The sequence below is a fragment of the Anser anser genome (assembly GCF_964211835.1).
Source record: "Anser anser genome assembly, chromosome: Z".
NCBI lineage: Eukaryota > Metazoa > Chordata > Aves > Anseriformes > Anatidae > Anser > Anser anser.
This window is the reverse complement of record NC_139723.1, coordinates 83,116,424-83,135,117: the sequence shown is the minus strand read 5'-3', so window position 1 is coordinate 83,135,117 and position 18,694 is coordinate 83,116,424. Positions and strand designations below refer to the sequence as shown.

The 18,694-nt window shown below is 36.4% G+C and overlaps 1 protein-coding gene and 1 long non-coding RNA gene across 2 annotated transcripts in view; one reads left to right on the top strand and one right to left on the bottom strand.

The window, feature by feature from the left end:
- The window catches only part of RIT2 (Ras like without CAAX 2), a 194,030-nt gene that overhangs the window by 74,413 nt on the left and 100,923 nt on the right, over positions 1-18,694 (top strand). The window contains exon 3 of the mRNA XM_083816185.1: positions 9,024-9,097. Coding sequence (XP_083672311.1) covers positions 9,024-9,097 — 74 coding nt within the window. The remainder of the gene's footprint in view (positions 1-9,023; positions 9,098-18,694) is intronic.
- LOC310889128 lies at positions 3,776-14,885 on the bottom strand. The gene is made up of 3 exons (XR_014576395.1): positions 10,654-14,885; positions 6,097-6,209; positions 3,776-4,756 (listed from the first exon to the last, which is right to left on the bottom strand). It is a non-coding gene; the product is annotated as an uncharacterized lncRNA (long non-coding RNA).

Below are 18,694 nucleotides of genomic sequence, written 5' to 3'. Positions count from 1 at the left end.
TGACATATTCTATATCCAGGAGAATCCTCCATTTAACAGGATGTTGTCATGAAAGAATGCAATCAGCTTCTCTATCAATATGTCTATGAGAAAGGACACATTGTTTTCTAGTCTTCATCTTGGTTATATGCAGTGTAATTAGAAGTTGATCATACTTATGATTCTATTTTTCATGGGCTCTTGTGAACATGTATTTTGCTTTTATTAATAATTTCATTTTAAGGGGAGAAATGCATACCTGCAACTAGAAAATAAAATAAAAATAGCCTATGCTTCTGTAGCAGAAGACACTTGTATAGGACTCTTAAAAAGAAAATCAGTTTGCTCCTGGTTCTGAATTTGTTCAGGATTAGATCATTAACTTTACCCATTACAGATAGTCAACAGAGGGATTAATTGATGATACTCTCTTCTTGCACATCTGGGTACTCTGTCTTACATGTCTCTCCATGTTTGTATATGTAGGTACCTGTGTACTATGCACACGCCTGTGAAAAGACATGGATATTTTGTTTATGTGTGTATGTCTAATCTTCCTATAATGGCACAACATGGAAAAAGATAAATATCAGTAGTTAGTGTAGAAGGATCTGTTGACTTCAGAATCCATTGTATCAGAATATTGAGTCAGAACTGATGTAAAAGACCTGTAATATATCCAACTCAGCAACGTGAAGATGTTCACCGTATGGAGGCCGAGTAGTAGTGGAGAACTTACAGATCTATTCCTTGTTGTTCTATTTGTATCTTTACTCCGTGAAATCATGAAATAGTAGTGGAGGCCAAGGGGGTTCTTTTATTGTATTATTGCATTATTGTATTATTATTGCATTATTGTAAATGTTAGGTGACTCTAGCTGATTTCTATGGTGCATCTACTACCACAAAAGCAGACTGAAGCTGCTATCAACATTTAAGCTGTTAACAACAACATTTATGTTGTTGTTATATAATGTATGTGCACTGCATAAAATCTTTGAGCCCTCATTGAAGAGAGATCTGATGTTGTCTAAGGTATTGTATGAGCAGAGATTGTAGCAATCAGTTTGCCTTGCTGGCTATTTAGGTCTCACATTCTTGACCTTCTTTGCTGGAAAGTGAATATCTTGCCTTGAACTTGCTGTGTTTTATCTCCTTCTTGCTGAGTACGTGCAGATGAAAGCCTCTATCATGCCCCATTTTGTGCAATAAAATCATTCTTGATTTTCATGCTTCTTGAAAGTGACCCAGGTCATTGTTTCTTGTTCCAACTGGTTTGTTAGGAAACAGCATGATAATGAGGACCCGATGGGAGAAAACAAAACAAATGTAACTGACTCAGAGTTCAATTCACTCAGATTTCTGTTCACACAAAATCTTTTAGAGTACAGATAATGCATCTTTTTGTGCCTACCACAGACTAAGTGAGATTAAGCTGCTTCTGCTTCCCCTGCTTTTCAGCAGAGAAGGAAAGGGTATTACAGTAATGAAACTGCAAGCTGACGTTGAAGAAGAGGTACTTGTACGTATCTATAGGCACAACTGGGGGAAAAAAAAATAGTGGAAAAGAGAAGAAGAAGACAGAAAGTGTAATTAGATAAGCCACTTCACAATTTGGAAGGCACTGAGTGCATTTCAGGTCACTGAGAAAGCTGTAGTGTAAGTACACAATGCTGGAAATCAATCAAGCTCCTTCAGCAGCTGTGTGTTATCATTCTTGCCCTGCAGAACACAGATCTGAAACATTAGGCAGCCCAGCAAGAGGGGAAAACTTAATTTGAGAGCAGCTGTTTTAAGACTGATACATAATGGCATTAAAATAAGAGCACTGCAGTGAGGTGAGTACCAAACACAATGCCTATTAGACTGAGGATGTTTTTAGTTTTGTTATAGCAACCAGACACAGAGTACCATCAATGGCAGCCATGGCAGCAGAGCCTAGGTTAGGAAAGAATTGACACCACGTATGAGAATGAAGAGAGTTCAGTTAAAAACTACTCATAATGAATAGTCAAACTGCATGGGACTGACTGGAGCTAAACTTAGGTCTTTATTGTGATGCAGTGATTCTGAGTGCTTAACAGGTAAGTTAGGCCTGTCCCTGAAGCTATTTAAGCACCACTTTTCACTGATGGTACCAGGATTAAGTGCAGAGGTTTATTTGAGGAAGTGGGCATAGTCTAACTATGCTTCTGCTTTCCATTGAAGATAATAGCACAACTTATTTCAGGAGGACAAAATGAACTAAAAGTTAAGAGGGGTTCTATTCTTTTGTTTTTCAACATATGGAATCTATTCCCTGTTGTTCTATTTGAATTCTTACTCTTTGAAATCACGAAACATGTTATGAGCATTCACAATTTTATTTTTTTACACGCCACTGGAAATACAGGAACCTCTAAAACAACATGGTAGTTAAGAACATGTCATAATGCTGAACAAAAGCTAAATAAAGGAAACAGAGAATTGCATCTTCAAATTAAATTAATAAGGAGAGTTGTAGTGTATAACAGTAATATGCATTTGAATTTAGAAAGGCCATTTGAAAGCAATGTTACAGAATATTTTCTGAAAACGTATGTAGCCAAGACCTTGGTTTAATATCTTATTTGAAAATATATGTATGGTAATTTGAATGCTAAAATGAAAACTGAAAGATAGAAAATGCTGTGTTTCTCATCATGCAACTGAATATAATGAATAAATATATGAATTTCTTTTATAATAAGCACTTGACTAATGTTTTGCTTCTTCTCAGATTATTTTAATTTTCTCAAAGCCTACACTACAGTCTTTTTATAAGAATAAGGCTATCACAAAGGTACTAACTATATTAAATGTTGCATTACTTACTTGCTTCTCTTTCACAGAAATGTAGACAACAGAGATGCTTCAAGTGTGTAGTTACTGAAGAAAGAGTTTCCATCTGTGGGTTTGGAAAAGCAGTAGCCATCCTTTTTGTGTGCTACAAACTTTCAGCAAGATTTTACTGCCTGAAATGATGATGCTTGTTGCAATCACTTGCATAGGAGGAAGCGGGCAACTAGTGTGGTTACTACAAACCTAAGCAAAATCTAAAAGTTCTGACAAAGCTAAAACAAATAACAGCGTAGTGTCACATGCAGGTCAATGCTAAGAAATAAAAAAGCAGCAATACTGGAAAGGATCATCTGAGGTATTTTTAATTGCTGTTATAACAGAATTGTGTACCACCAGGTGAAACTGATAATAGGATATTTAAATGTCGTAGCTACTAGTCTGATGTTGTATGTACATGACCAATTTTCCTACTTGCCTCATTTTAAAGGATACTGCTATCTACATGAGTATTTTCAGAATACAAGGCAATCAAATCTGTCAGTTCTACTCTTCTAAACCATTCATTGCTTATCAGTCATGTGTTGCTCATAGGAAGACAACCTATGTGACTTGGTGTCCTTGTCTGCAAAATGCTGATAACAATGCTCACCCAAGTTATAGAACACTCATACTCCAGAAAAATAATTATATGCTAACAGAAACCATAAGACCAATGTATTTTGATGGACAATTCCTATGAGATGTGTGTGTTTGTCTCAGACAGGGAGATACATGACTGATACAGTGGTTTAGATCCCTGTTCATCCACTCTCTCCTCTTATTTAAAAATTCCTTATTCTTAACAAAAACAACAGTCAAACAGCCTGTTATAAATTAGTTTTGGTAGAAATCATTCTCGACACATCGTGGGTAAGGTAGATCGAATTTCTATTTATTTGAGCAATTCAGCAAGCAGTGATAAGTAAAACAGCGCTGGGTGGCTGGGGAGTCTCCTGCTTCGCCAACGGCGCACACCTAAGTCCGCCAGAGTCTTGATTTATAGCCTAGTAGTTCCGGGTTTAGTAGCACCTCCTGGTGTCTTCTACGACTGCGCGGCCTGTTGCTAGGGGGTCTCCATCAGTCCTCTGGTGGTCGTGGGGATGAAGATTGTCGTCTTCCTCTGCATTGGTGTCGTGACTTTGCTGCGGTATCTGTGTTCCCATGCAAGGAGGAATGCCATTTTGCCCTTATTTGGAGCTGGTTTCTATTGCAATTTTTAACTTAACAGGAAGTTCCCATACTTGTTTTTTTCCTTCAACAGGATATTGGGGGTATAAGCAGTCAACCGTTGAAACCCCCCTATTAGCAACATTTAATGAACAAACAAGGCTTTACCCATTACAAGCCAAAGACTCATAATCATTCTATATTCAGGAGCATCTCTGAATTAAAATGCATATGTAGCAGATAATCTAAGCACACCAAGAGCTGCATATCCTGCTGTCTCTTTGGCACACACGGAGAACAACAAGAGGCAGAACTCCAGGTGTGACTGACTGAGCTTGGACTCCCTTCTGCTGGTTTGGCACCTCCTTAGCCAAAGCAAATACACTTTGGCTCATATATATATGAGAGAATCTGCAGTTGATAGTGTAGAAGACAGAGAATAGGAGAGAATATTTATTTGGAAGTAACATAAGCAGAATTAACAAATGGAAGAAAGGGGCAACTGACCTATATTTCAGTGACTGGAACACGTCTGTGATGCAGATGAAAATTCCATTCCAACACCACTTTAAATTGTACAGCATCCAGATCTATTTGTCACAAAGCAGTTACCTGCTCATAGCTGAAAAAGGGCTTTGATATATTTTTTATGAATGTAGCTTCTCCAGTTCTAAGATAACTGATAGCAACACAAGCCTGCATTAATTATTGTTCTTCTGTCTCCAAAATGATGTCCTTTAAGAAATAAAAGCTGAAAAAAGAGAATGTATTAATTTTACAAAATAATAATATTAATAACAAAAGACTTAAGGAAGCTTTTATTTTTCCTTAATAATACTGCAAAGGACAATCAATTATGAAAACAGGTTAAACATGTCATATGAGAAAACATTTTTTCTTGATTTAAATGAGATTTTTTCCTCCTTTAATAAATATTAATAATAAAATAATAGGTGTCAGTCAGATAACAGGTGGAGCTCTGTTTGTTTCCTGATCCTTCTCTTCCCCCCACAAAATAGTAAAGTCAATAACAGATCAAGCCACACAGTATAATGTTTAAGCCATTTTTCTTTTCTTTTTTTTTTTTTTAAATCTATTTTCATTTTTAGTTTTAATGTTTCCAGGGAATATTATTCTTAAAGAAGCCTGCATTATATATGAGAGAAAAAAAAAAAAAAACCACAGCATAATTTTCTTTAAAAATTATTATCTTTATTTTTTTGCCAGATATTTAATTATCCAGTTCATAAATCAGCTACCTATTACACAGATTACCCATTGATGGAGAAGTTTTGTTTTCATTTTTTCTTTGATACCTATAAAATATTAATTCTTACAGTCTGTATTTGGATCATTGTTAAATCTCACAGCAAGAGCAATAAGTTCCATCCTCAATTGTTTCTTATAATATCCTATCTTTCTGCTGCATTTTACCTAAACCAAAAGACAAGACCTTACAGCTGGCTTCACAGAAAGAGACGCATTGAACTTAATATAAGAAATACAATTATTGTCTGATTGTGTGAATTGTCTGATATCTGATTATTATTCTCCTCTATTTTTTTTTGTACCTCATACTAGTGTTACTTTGGAACTCCAGCCACAGTTTGACCTTTTAATAAATTTTAGAAAGATCACTCCTTAAAGCTGTAGGATGTAAAATCCAGATACTTGTGGCTTAACAGCTCCCAACTAACTTTAAAGAGAGTATTATATAAATTAATTAGGTGAAAGAAAATGTAATGTACTCAAACATTATAAATAGTGTAAATATGCCAGACAACATTTTTAATAATATGAGTAATTTCTGAAGTGATAAGATTAGACAGCAAGTTTACTAGTGCACCTGGCGAACAGTTTTCTGCTTTGTTTTCTGTACACGTTGTTTCCTATGTTTGTGAAACATCTTCCCTTCTGTTATTCTTTGTCCACATTTAAACACCATGTTAAGTCTGTTTAACATGCTTAACTCTGAATCTGCTTCTGCCCTATAGTTCAACTGAGTAAAATAAGGGTGTTTATCTGCCTAATCCCTTGCTCAGCTCTATTTCCATTACTACCTCAGATTAAATCCCAGTTAAAAAGAATTACCTTAGTAGACCAGAACTAAGTGGTACAGCTCTTCCACTACCTCTTCTTCTAGGTCTGTACAACATGAGATGGGAAGCATGATTTTTGAGGTATGCATCTTCCTTTTACCTCCTCTGCTGGGAAAAAAAATAAAAATAACAATAATGTTGTCCTAAAAGCCCAGAAGGTCAGCAAATACACAGGGTAAATGGAAAGGCAGTGTCTCTCAAAAGGCTGGCTCTGTTTGAGCCTTACAAAGCTGATACGTCATGAGTGAGTGCTATGATCTGATATCTGATGTGAGGGTGTGGGTTCAAGATAACATTTGCCTTTAGGAAGTCCTTTAGGACTTCCTCTCAAGTGAGTGCCATAAGAAAAGTAGGTGCTAAATCTCCCTTCTCGTTCTCATTCAAATACAGGTTGAGAATACCCCTTCTTAGCAGACCCCAGCTGAGAATATTTTTAAATTTTTAAAAATTATCTGTATCCTTCTTATACAGAGAAAGAATATTACAAATGAAAGTCATATGTCTTTCCTGTTTCATCTCAGCATTTCTTGGGGCAAAGGCAAATTCTACAAGTAAGGTACATGTTCCAAACAGAATTGCCTAGAAAACTAGATTTGTGTGCTTGGTCAGTGTTCAGTAGGATATGTTTCACCAACACCAGCAGAAGTTAGCATATATTAAAAATGAAAATGGGACAGTGATCTGGCATATCTTTGTAAGGTTATTTTTAAGGTCAGTAGTTTGAGAAAACAGAATAAATGAAAATAGGACACTGGGTTTGTATGCTCAGTGTTCTCTTTGCAAAGTAAAAGGGTTATAAACACATTCTTACCTTTCTTCCAAGGCCTTGCTCTAGCTTTTCACAGTTATAACATTATGGATTACAGTGGCATGATATTCAGAGTACACCTGGAGTAGCTCAACAGGGTATTAGACATGTAGATACCTGTCCATTTACTTACTGAAAACTCTGATATAATGAGAGGTTAGTCATTTAGTTATAACTAGCTCTGAACCCCCTATTCCTTTCCTTAGCAAATAAGACATGGGTTCTCTAGATTCCAGATTCTAGATTTTTGTCCAGGCTGCATTTAAGTAGGCAAATTTCTATCTGCAGCATCTACTTTGAAGCTACTGCATCAAACTCGTGTTGGTCTAAGTGAAGAGAGAAATAGGACCACAACATTTTGACTTTAACTATCCAGCTGAGGAGCAAAAAGTGCAAGCAAAATTTATGCGAGTCATATGTTAATTACATATACAAGAATGTAATGCAAATGGACACCCACCTGCATAGCAATATATTAATTATACTTTATATTATTCATATTATTTTTATGAAGGAAATATTATTTCTGATACTACATATTTTCATTTATTTTTATTTTCATTTTTGGTTAAAAGATACAAATAATACTGTGTGCATCATTGTTGGGCCATAATAGATTACAGATCATATAAACAGCTTACTTCAATCTATAAAGTTTGGCATGCAGATTCTTATTCAGCAATACCTAGAAAGAGATCTATTGACTGAAGCATATGCTGGTTGGAGTGCTTTGGCTTTCTCAGCTAGGCAATGTATCATATATTTAATTAAGCCTCTGGGTCATCCTAATATCAGTGGGATGATCAGTGGTATTTGTTTAAAGCAAGGCACATTCCTAAGCAATTTGCTGAACTGAGACCTAAAAGAAGCAGGATTCATGGAAATTACTGTATGTGATTATGTCGTTAAAGATAGCCTGCCACTGACTATGCAGGGGTGAACCAAGTTAATACCATCCTGAATACTTCATATTTTAAAGCTTTATTATTATTATTATTATTTTTCCTTTGTGAAAGTAAGGCAGAAACCAGGTTTTTAGATGCTTCTATAGTGTCATATAATGCAAGATATATAGGGCACAAATCTGAATGTCTTGAGAAGTCCTGCTACCTACAAGATAATCCCATTGAGAGCTTAAGTCCTCCAGGGGTCTCTTGCAGCCAGGGCTCACAGGACTGAGCCATGGGACACGGTCAGCCATATGTTCATGCTGATTAATGGCACTTCTCAGATGCATTAAATGCACTTGTCTTGTCTTCATGCCTCAGTGCACAGGCAAAGCATAAAATCAGTCACCAAAGCCACTCAGATTCCTATGCATTATTGTTTAATTAAACAACACAGATAATTTCTAGGACTAGTTCAAGTACAAACATGGCCTGATATCTGAGATCTGTTTAACCTTAGGAAGGAAATACAAATATTGAGAGGGGAATGTAATTGAAATGTGAGGAAAATAGGTTCTGAAAATAGAAGTTCACCTTTTTTAGTTTTCTCTTTCCAAATTTAGCATGAAAAAGCATGAGCTAAGGAAACAGTCCACCAAGAACCGTTTTTCCCTCCTCTACCCAAGCCATGATGAGTATGAGGGCACTGATTACAGAATTTATTTTTAAAAATTTCATTGGCATCCTGTCCAGAGATACAGAGAAGTAGAGGCCTAATTAATTGCTCTGACAAATCTGATCTAGAAGGCCTCTTCAGCCACAGGGAGACTCTCAGTAATTTATACAATGTTTACCTTGAATTTTTTTAATGGAAAAGCTTTGTGGAAGTGTGGTTGTGGTAAGTAAAAAACAGCCTGGTGCCTAGCACCAGCACAAAGCCTCTGAAGCTTTGTGACTTAAGCGACACCTATGGCCTATCCTTTTCAACACAGGCAAATTTACTGGTACAGTATCTTGAGGTAGTGCAGTAGAAAAGACTAGATTGCTCCCTAATACTTTTCAGTAATGGTAGGATTTCAGAAGGGCTCTTTGTGACTCAAAAGAAAGCAAAGTTAGGTCAGACTGGAGAGCTTTGGGAAATCCTACTCCAAGCTAGCAATGCTATTATGTTTTCCTTTCACTGAGCCACTCCTATGCTTAGTTGTACTGCACTGTGTTTTTCAGAGGATGCCTACAAAACTCAAGTCCGAATTGATGATGAACCAGCCTATTTGGATATTCTAGACACTGCTGGACAGGTAAGTAGTTTCCCAATGTAAACCATTCTATCAGAGATAAAACCAAAGATTTTAACCTCAGATATGTGGGTCATGGAGCTAGAAACAAGCCTCCCTATTCAAACATAAAGGGATCAGTGGTAGAATAACACTGAGGAATTAACAAAGGAGATTAAACAAGTGCTTCAGTGGTACAGTATAACTTCAAAAGCTGACCATAAGAGACAGACAAATTTAATAAAATAAAAGCTAAAAAGCTGTTTGTTTCTTTTTCTCTTGGATGCAGACACATCTATCACAATCATGGAATGAATATATATATATGTATATTTTTTTTTCTGTGCTTTTAATCCCTGCTTTTCTACATACTATAAGAAACTTCTGATGTACTTGTAGATCAAGTGTTTTGTTACCATTCTTCTCCTCCCCATATTATGTTTAAATGTCAAATACTTACCCGCGACAAAAAATTTCCCATTAGAGTAAGTCACAGTGTACGTAAAACTTGTATGTATGTGTATGAGTATCAGCAAAGGAATTACATTTTTCACATACACTAAGGCCAAAGGAGGGGTTAAATGAAAGATATTTTTCAACCTGACTCACTTCATCTCCTTTCCATCTCAAAACTTTTTTATTGTTTAATCAAAATGTTGCAGCAGTTTGATCTTTTACTGAGGTATGTGACAGGTTTTGTCTGAAGGCTTTGATAGTTTCATGAGTTTTCGTAGTATATGTGCACCTTGTACAGGAATGAGTCAGTCAACAAGGACAATAAATCCTTAAAAAATGATTTAGGAAGTACAAGACTTGAAACCTTGATCTCCGTGTCCCAAAATTCTGAGTGCACCTTAGCTCTGCACTGCAAACAGTGGGAAATGCAGTCTGCTGTCAGGAATTAGAATTAGAGTTATATAAAGCTGAAAGTAGTTCAGAGGGATTGTGGTCAGAGTTTTACATGTGAATGAAATATAGGCCAATTTCAAAGTGAACTCAACCCAGTTTCAGGAATCAAAAGATGCCCTGAATTATTCTTCCTTGGCCCAAAATTTTACAGTCCCAGCAGTTAACCAGTGACTGGCTTGCTGCTGATTCTCCTGTGAAAGTGTTTGATTTCTGAGAAAAGTTAAGCTAGATTTCAAGGCAAGTCTCCAAAGCTACGAATTTAATTGACCTACAATCCATTATTAAAACAAGGTCAAGAAGTTTCCCATGCATAATAACCCTAGCATAGTTTCAGCAATGATTTGGCTGGGGGTAGGGTGGGAACATCATAGTTGTTACTCAATAATACGTGTGAAAATATCTGTTGTTTTGATGGATAAGTGGAAGCAACATTTTCTTTACTCACTCAGAAGGTGTGAGCTTAGTAACTTCAGCCCTATATTGCCATTAGTATGCCATTACTAGAGGAATTACACCTCCAGCTGCTTAATCTTGTAAAACTTCATGTGTTAGGGATGTCCTGTGCTAGCCTTTTAAATAGTTCACTGTTTACATCTACTACATTCTACTCTTAAATTCATCTTAGTCCTATTTTGTATAGTTAAAATGATAAAAATAAAATACTTTCTTACCCACAGGTGAAGAGGATTGATGAATAAGAGTTTATGCACACAGCCTTTTTTCTAATGGAAGGAGGATCAAAACACCATACAGAATTTCCTCTTTATAGTGTGTTCCCAATTTGCTCTTTTTCTGTTTGTTTGTTTGCTTTGTTTTTGCCTGTGGACACTCAGAGAAAGTGCAGTATTTAAGCTCTACAAACCACAGAAGAGGGTGCAGTAGGCACAGAACTCATTGCATTGCGCTCCCAAACATAGACCTGTGCAGGGGTGAGCTACCTAATCCCAAATTTGCATCTGTCATGCAAATATCATTTATATATAGGAAACCACCTTACATTCAAAGCAAAATATGGATAATGAATGAACAAAAAATGGATAATGTTCTTTTATTGGGAGTATATTTTAAATGTAGTAAAAATACATTGTAAAAAACAAAACAACTAATTACTTTGACTTTTTTTTTCAGTTTGTTTTTGTTATAAGAACCATAAAAGTTGCACTCTACATGAAAAAATACAATCAGATATTCAAAATTTTGTTCTCTTTCTGTATTACTGAAACCAAGGTCACTGTTTTTTGTTTGTTTGTTTGTCTGTTTTTCATTAGAACAAGTATTTTTAATCATTATTTTATTTTTTGTTTTCTGTCTCTTCTAAAATGAAAAAAAAAATATAAAATTGGAGCAACATTTTCAAACCTTCTGAAAGATTGTTTTAGATTCAAGCAAAAGGAAAAATGTCCCTATACACTTTACCTTTAAGTAGCTGAAAATGCTGTTTTCCAGCTTAAACCAAGTTCAACTTTTGTTAGTCACATTCATTTTTTTTAGGAAAAATTCTCCAGAATATTACACAATTTTTGTTTCTAACTTTAGATCATATAAAAAGCCTGCACCAAGGCCTCATTTATAATTAGGTTAAGGGGGAGATTTATTGCAAATATTATGAAGATTATCAGAAATGACAGTTGTAAGGTAAAAAAAAAATAAAAAAAAAAGTCAGAATAACATACGTAGCCAGTGAAAGCTGATGAAAACAACAGTAGAGAAAGACTGTAGAGTTTTATTTAACGTTTGTTTCAAAAAGAGACCCAAATATCCATATTAGAGTCCTAGAGCATGTAATGACCACCTAATGAAGAAAGCAGAGATTTTGGAGCAAGCAGAGACCTGTGGTGGTAGCAGCAGGCTCTGCAGATATACCAGCCCAGGACACCACGCACAGCCTGACATAGCTTTCTATTTCAAGATCTATGTTGAAATGATAACAGAAAATCTCTGCTTTAAATTTCCCTGTTCTTCCAGTTCAGACTGTCAGCACTGAAGCATGTCTCGTATCCATGCTAGGAAGCTCTCACTTTCCTAGGCCCCTATTTTTCAGAAGCTGTCTGCTCTATGTGTCCTGGATTTAGCTGCTTGTCATTGCAGGTGTCTTTGAATTTGTTGCCTCTCTATCTTCACGGCACAACTCCAGAATAAATCAAGGCTTAATCCAAATCTCATTGAAGTCAACAGCTAAAATATCCTCTCTCCTCACAGGGGGCTTAATGTCACTCTCGCTGAAGTTCAGACTGAAATGCACCTGTGATTTCACTGACTCGGGGTAGAGTCAAAGCACCCAGCTATGCTGCTGGTGGTGTGCTCTGGTAGTGCCATGAGGTGCTTCATGGGGGTCCTCACAGTCATAGATACCTCATTATCAACTTTGAACCATGGTTTTAATCACTTCAGAAGATCAAGGAGCTAAAATTGTAATTCTTCTCGGTTTGGGAAACACAAGAAATCAAGATGGAAACAGACCAAAATCAATGTATGTTGTTGTTCTAGAGAATGTATGTATGCACTAACTGAACACTTCATCACTGACCAAATAGTGCAATTAGTTAGCAATTAATCTTTTATTGCCAAGTCCACAGTTAAAAACACATATCTGATTTTATATCTGAAACCAGACAGAAATTTTAATTGAAAGATACAGGTCAGGACACTGAAAACATATGTGATGCTTCAGAAATATATTTCTGGTTCTCAGCTTTCTGAATTTAAAAAAGATTCAAAAAATGTTAAAAACGCAAACTATTAATGTTGCTTATCTAGTTACTGATCTTCCTCTTTTCATAAATGCAGGTGGACACTGTTAAATATGACAGATTTATCCTCACAGGAAGCAGACTGATGTTCCATGAATTCTGGATATGTCATCACTGATTGTCCTCTAATGCTTTTCTGAAATCTCTTTTCCACAGAAGATATAGTAAAAGGCACGTTCTGAATGTATGTAGGGCTAGTGTAAGTAGATATGCTTCACTGAACTCCCTACCCCTGCTTTTCACCACCAACCATTACGCCTGCCAGCAGGATTGCTTGTCTTTGCTTGCAGCAATCAAGTTCAGACAGAATAAGGTTAAGTTTACCCCAGAGAGTTCCAAGATCAGGTATTGCTAATGTACCTGCATGTAGCCAAATTGTCATAAACAGCAATTACTTATAAAGTTCCCACCATCAGGTTTGAAAAAGTGATGTGTAGCAAGAAGGAAAGTAACAAAAAAATTATGTTGGTTTTCTTTTTCAGTGGCACAATTAACTCTAAAAGAGTTGTATCCTTAACCTCATCTTTAATGTTCAAAGAAGCCACCAGTGATGCATTTGGCTCCTCTTTAACTAGAAGTTCTCTTCTCAAACTAAATGTTTTATTTTCGCATCTACGTTTCAATTAAAGCAAAACCAGAAAACAAATAAACAAAAAACAAGGAGTGTAAATTTAAGATTGAGCTGTAGAATTATAGAATCATATAGGTTGGAAAAGACCTCTTTAAGAGGACTTATTTAGTTACCTTTTAACCCTCTGGGCTAGCTACAATTTGACAAGTGGAGTAAATACTAAGACTATTGAAAATCTGCAAATGAAAGCTATTATCTACAAAGACATCGTGAACTATCTTGTCCAGCCTTGTTCATGGGTCAGTTCTTGAGGTTTCCCTTTCTTATCCAATGTATCATAAACCTCATCTACTTTTACACAGATTTAAACTGGTGGGAACGCTTTGACTTCAAGGAAACCTGTAGGTATGAAGGGAAGGACATTCAGACATCAAGTACTTTGTTCATTTTCCTTCATAGTTCCTATTAGACACTGACAACCCCTGACAGCTCCGATCCTCCACAAAAAGCCTCCACATGGTTAGGGAAACCCTCTCTTCAAAATATGTTGCTACTTGTGGAGCCCAGTTTGAATTCCTCCTCTTGGAATATAAACAGCAGTTATCTCTTCTGCTGTATTAATACACTGGTGACTGACACAGGAGCCTTCTTTCTTGCCACAGCTTTCCTTATGGTGGCACATTACCCAGACTCCATGTTCAGAACTCCCGCCGAACTTTAAAAGAGACCAAATTCCCTTCACTGAAAAATAATCTGAGATGATCCTGTGTAATAAACGCAAACTCGTTTTCAAACACAAAGCAGACACATATTCAGAAAAATGGATTTCTGTACCTGTCAGTGAGACAGTATATTTGAAGATTATTGCACCATTTTTTTCTTGTTAAAATGTGAGCTTTTTATGATAAACTTGGTGCACCAGTATATTTCCCAAGTGTGAGTCAGAGACTTGAAAAATTGTCCTCAAAATGTGATGGCATGCCATTTCAGGCAGATTTTCCTTTGTCTGGAGCTGTGTGCACATGAATTCATTTTCAGGCAGACACTTTTCAACCTGACAACAGCAGCATGCTCTGTAGTGAAATCCATCTCTTGAATTGCTAGCAAATCACAGGACATGTTTATCCTGCCAACCTCCAGGACTATGATTTTTGCCCCCTGCTTCAAGCTTTGAAGAGGAACCGTATTAGTCCCAAGAGCCCTTCAGATAAACACACTTTCTCAGACTAAACACTATAGTCCGATGACTCACTCAAGCTGTTATCTGAGATCCTTCTGCTTATTATCTAAACATGTTGCTCTGTAATCCTGAATCAATGGAAGTCGAATTTCAAGCTACACTACTGCAGCTTATCTCAAGGAAATGCAAAATGCCTTTTTGGCAGTAATTATATTTTAATGGTCCTTTACAGCATGTTCTTTTAAGGGGAAAATAATTTTAGTGCACTTTCTACTAGGAATGGAGTAAGTAAATGAAATCTATTTTATTTTTAAAGCACAGTTGTAGTGAACTAAGTAGCAACCATTAACACAGTGTATTAGGTGAAGAACATTAATTTTATTTTCTTCATTTGTTTTTGTTTCACAGGCTGATGATGACATACTCGGAAAGTCAAACCATAGCAACTGAAAAATTGGTGAATTCCTTCTAAGACAAGCTGTTCTGTATTTTCTAGGGAGAACTAAATTCTCTCCCATGACCAAGTCATTTGACATGGGAATGGACAGATTTTGGAGGAATATTATTTTGGCACAGATAGTGAGTGAAAAATAAAGGTTCCAGTAAATCATAGATGAAATTGTAGATCTGACTCCAATTTCCTTCAAATTCTTTGAATTCAGTCAGAAAAGATCTAGTCATCTGCTATAAAAAAAAAAAAAAGGTATATAAGTTTAGCAAGAGCAGACAATTAGAAACTAAGATTCCCAATTTTCTTTCCCGTTCCTAAATGAATCATGGTGTAATAAAGGATGAATCAGTTTGTATTTACAGGTCTGTATTTATCTTTCTTGTAAACAGGTGTAACAACATTTTGTAGCATTTAAGGTGAGCATCAGGGTTAAATGAGTCTAGTAAGATTTCTGATCCTCACTACCATTCCATTTTCTGTGAAGTTAATGCACCTGGTTCCATATTACAGGTGGAGGAGTACTTTCTATGCCTGTCTTTCATTTTTCAATAAACGCTTCTCTCCCTCCCTCTTCTTTTTCTTCCTTTAAATACTAACTTATTTCCAAGATACATAAATAGCAATACTGCCTCATGTTTGATTTGTAGCTTTTCATACATATATATATAAAGAAGAAAACGTGCTGTTACGTATTCTGATAAAGGTAGCATGATCATTTTTTTTCTTCTTTCCAGATCTTTCCTTGTAGTATTTTTATTTTTATTTTTTTTTTTTTTTTTGTATTCTGGTGTATACTACATGGAAAACACCAGCATAAGCACATCCTGTGTGACTGAACTTCATCCAGGTCCTCCACAAGACTGATTATGTAAATTTGCCTTTCTTCTAGCACTGCATACTGTTTTTCATACCTTTTATTTCCACTGTTTAATGGCATTGGAGCTCCTGGAAGTTACTTCTGGCAGACATTGGACATGCATGTCCTGATTTCTTTATATATATGCAGCTGTCCTAGATAATCTCATTAGGAATTCCATTTTTCAGAGGTTTGCCTATCAAAATCCATTTGTTCCAAAGTAGCTTTACACAGACCCAATGATTAGAGCGGACAGAAAACTCTTTTCTGTCTGTACCAGTTTTCACAAAATTCACATTAAAAAGGTATTCCCATGACTAAAAACTTGGCTTGCACACTAAGAAAACAAGCCTGTGTAACATCATGACGTGGTGCCATTTGACCCGAAAATAATAAATGATCAAGACAGGGGTCTCTTGCAGAGCAGGGTGTCCAGGCTTCTCAGGAAAAGTGGATTGTTCCAAAGAACCATAACTTGACGAGATTTGTTTATTATGCTCTTCTGTAGCTGCTGGATATGCCACCAGTACACTGAATGGTGGCATCTCCAGAAAAGAAATAAAAATAAAAAAAATGAGAGAGCAAAATTTACACAGTTCTTATATGAATCATCCAAACCTTTGAATTGCAAACTGCATGAGATATCTGACAAAAAGAGGCTTTCTGAACAAATGATTTTCATTTCAATCTATCAGGAGGGGGCTGGACAAGCCTAAAAATGAAAGCAACCACCTACAGCTCTAGTACCAGTAGCTTTGCCATAGAACCTGGAAGGGGTATCTCCCCTCCACCAATAATAATAATAATAACAACAACAACAACAACAACAACAACAACAACAACAACAATAATAATAATAAACAGTGATAATAATAATAATAAAGGAAAAAAAAAGAGGAAGAGAAAAAGTAAACCTTAGTAAATTTTCAGTTCTAATTCAATTGTATATCACTTCTCCTTTACATTCTAAGGAATGCTGTTCAGTTTCTTAAAATAAGATGTTAAGAACAACATAGAAATTCAAGAAAATAATTGCTGAAAATATGGAACATTTTATGTTTTCTTTTTTAAACTGGATATACATTTCTGTTTATCTTTTCTTGCTTGTGGAGCAAGCTTGATTGATTGATTGATTGATTGATTGATTTGTGCTTGCTTTTATTTTGTGCCTAATGGCTGAGGATGGTTCTGTAGATGCCACTGGAGTTCCATGTCACTATCAGAGCAGCAGAGCAAGCTTTCCTTTTAAGAAGACAAAAACCAAAGCTTATCAGTAGCTATATCAGCTGTGCCTGCATAAGGAATCAGATCTTCTCTCTTAGCTACAGTGAGGTAGCTAAACACTGAAGCAAACCAAAGTAGTCAGACTCCACTAACTTTCAGAACTGTAGATGTGTTGTGTCCTTTTGTTGGGCAGTTGGGGCATCTCTCAGGAGCTACTCAGCATCTTTCAGGACCTATTGGTCTAACCAGGATGCCTGGTGGCTACAGCTTTGGAGTTCTGCCTTTATCCTTACAGCTTTTTTTCTAAAGAAATGAAAAATACTGTCCCATTTTATAATCAGACCCAGATATTGCAGATCCGAAAATGGAACTTGGTATCATTTACCCCACTAGAAGTGACTTAGTCTCAGTTAAACTATTCCCTACTTACTTTGAAACCTAGATATCGTAGTAATGGATCTGGATGAAATCTTGAATGTATGAAGTACAAAGTCCATAAAATGTTAGACATTAGCCTGAATTGTTATAAAATAATTGGAAGAATTGGTCCTCCTGAATGTTCTTACACATTCATTAAAAATGTCTATGTTGTGAAAAGAAGCTTCCCTCCAAAGTCTTTTTTTTTCCTATCAAATGTACAAGAGGTAGAGTTCTTAGGCATCCAAGGATCTAGCTATTCTCCTCTTGTGTCCTTTCTGAAAATAGTGTTTTGCACATCACACAGCTAACCTTTTCTATATTCTCTTGGAGAATATTGAAGAGTATTACCCTATGGCATTGCGCCTGGTGGAAAGTACTTGTATACATCTTTGCAGTATCTGTTGGGAACACTGTCAGTGCCTTCCATGCATCATCCAAAGAGCTTTTTATATTAGGAAGGAGAGTATAAGAAGCATGATTCTAAGTTTCCATTCATTACAACTACACTGGAGGGTTGTTTGAAGACAGGCTTGCATGCAATACACAGCAATTTCACTTTACTGAAGCCAAGGTACATTGCATTCTGCCCAGTGGTTTATGCTGGTCTAATGTCTTCCCAGATAGGATGCTGCCTAACATACAGTACAACCCGTACCTGCTCTATGGTCATGTGCTGTTACCTTGCATTCTCTTCCTTCATTAGCATCCTTGCATACATCTTTTTTACCCCTCCCATTTTCTCTCTAGTGGGAGCTTAAGCCCTGTCCCAGGGATGGAACAGCATCTGTGGGCATAGAAGCCTACAGGCCAGCCTCCTTCTTAGAGCTCTGCCTCTTCAGGGACAGGATTATAGGGGGAAACTGGGCTTACTATAAGTTATATCCCTGCAGAAAATATCTCAAAACATGTAATTTCTACTATTTCTCTCTGCTAGCATTTGGTTATTGTTATTTCACCTTTAACTGGCTTAGTTTCCATATTCCACTCACTTTTCTGCAGGACTGTCCCATAATGTATTTCAAGGATTTATGTCTTCAAGATGACACTTCTCTTCAGGCCGTATTTCTGTAGCAGGTGCTAACCATTGCAACTGAGAGGCTGTGTGAGGTGCAGCTGCCATGGCATTTTCAAAGTGCCATGCAGGAAAGGTGATGGTGTGGGTACCTCATAGCTGTTGCAGTATGTTCTTCTAGTCCCAAAGATGGACTATTCTTATCTAACTTAAATTATTCACAATATGGACTTGTATGTCTGAACTAA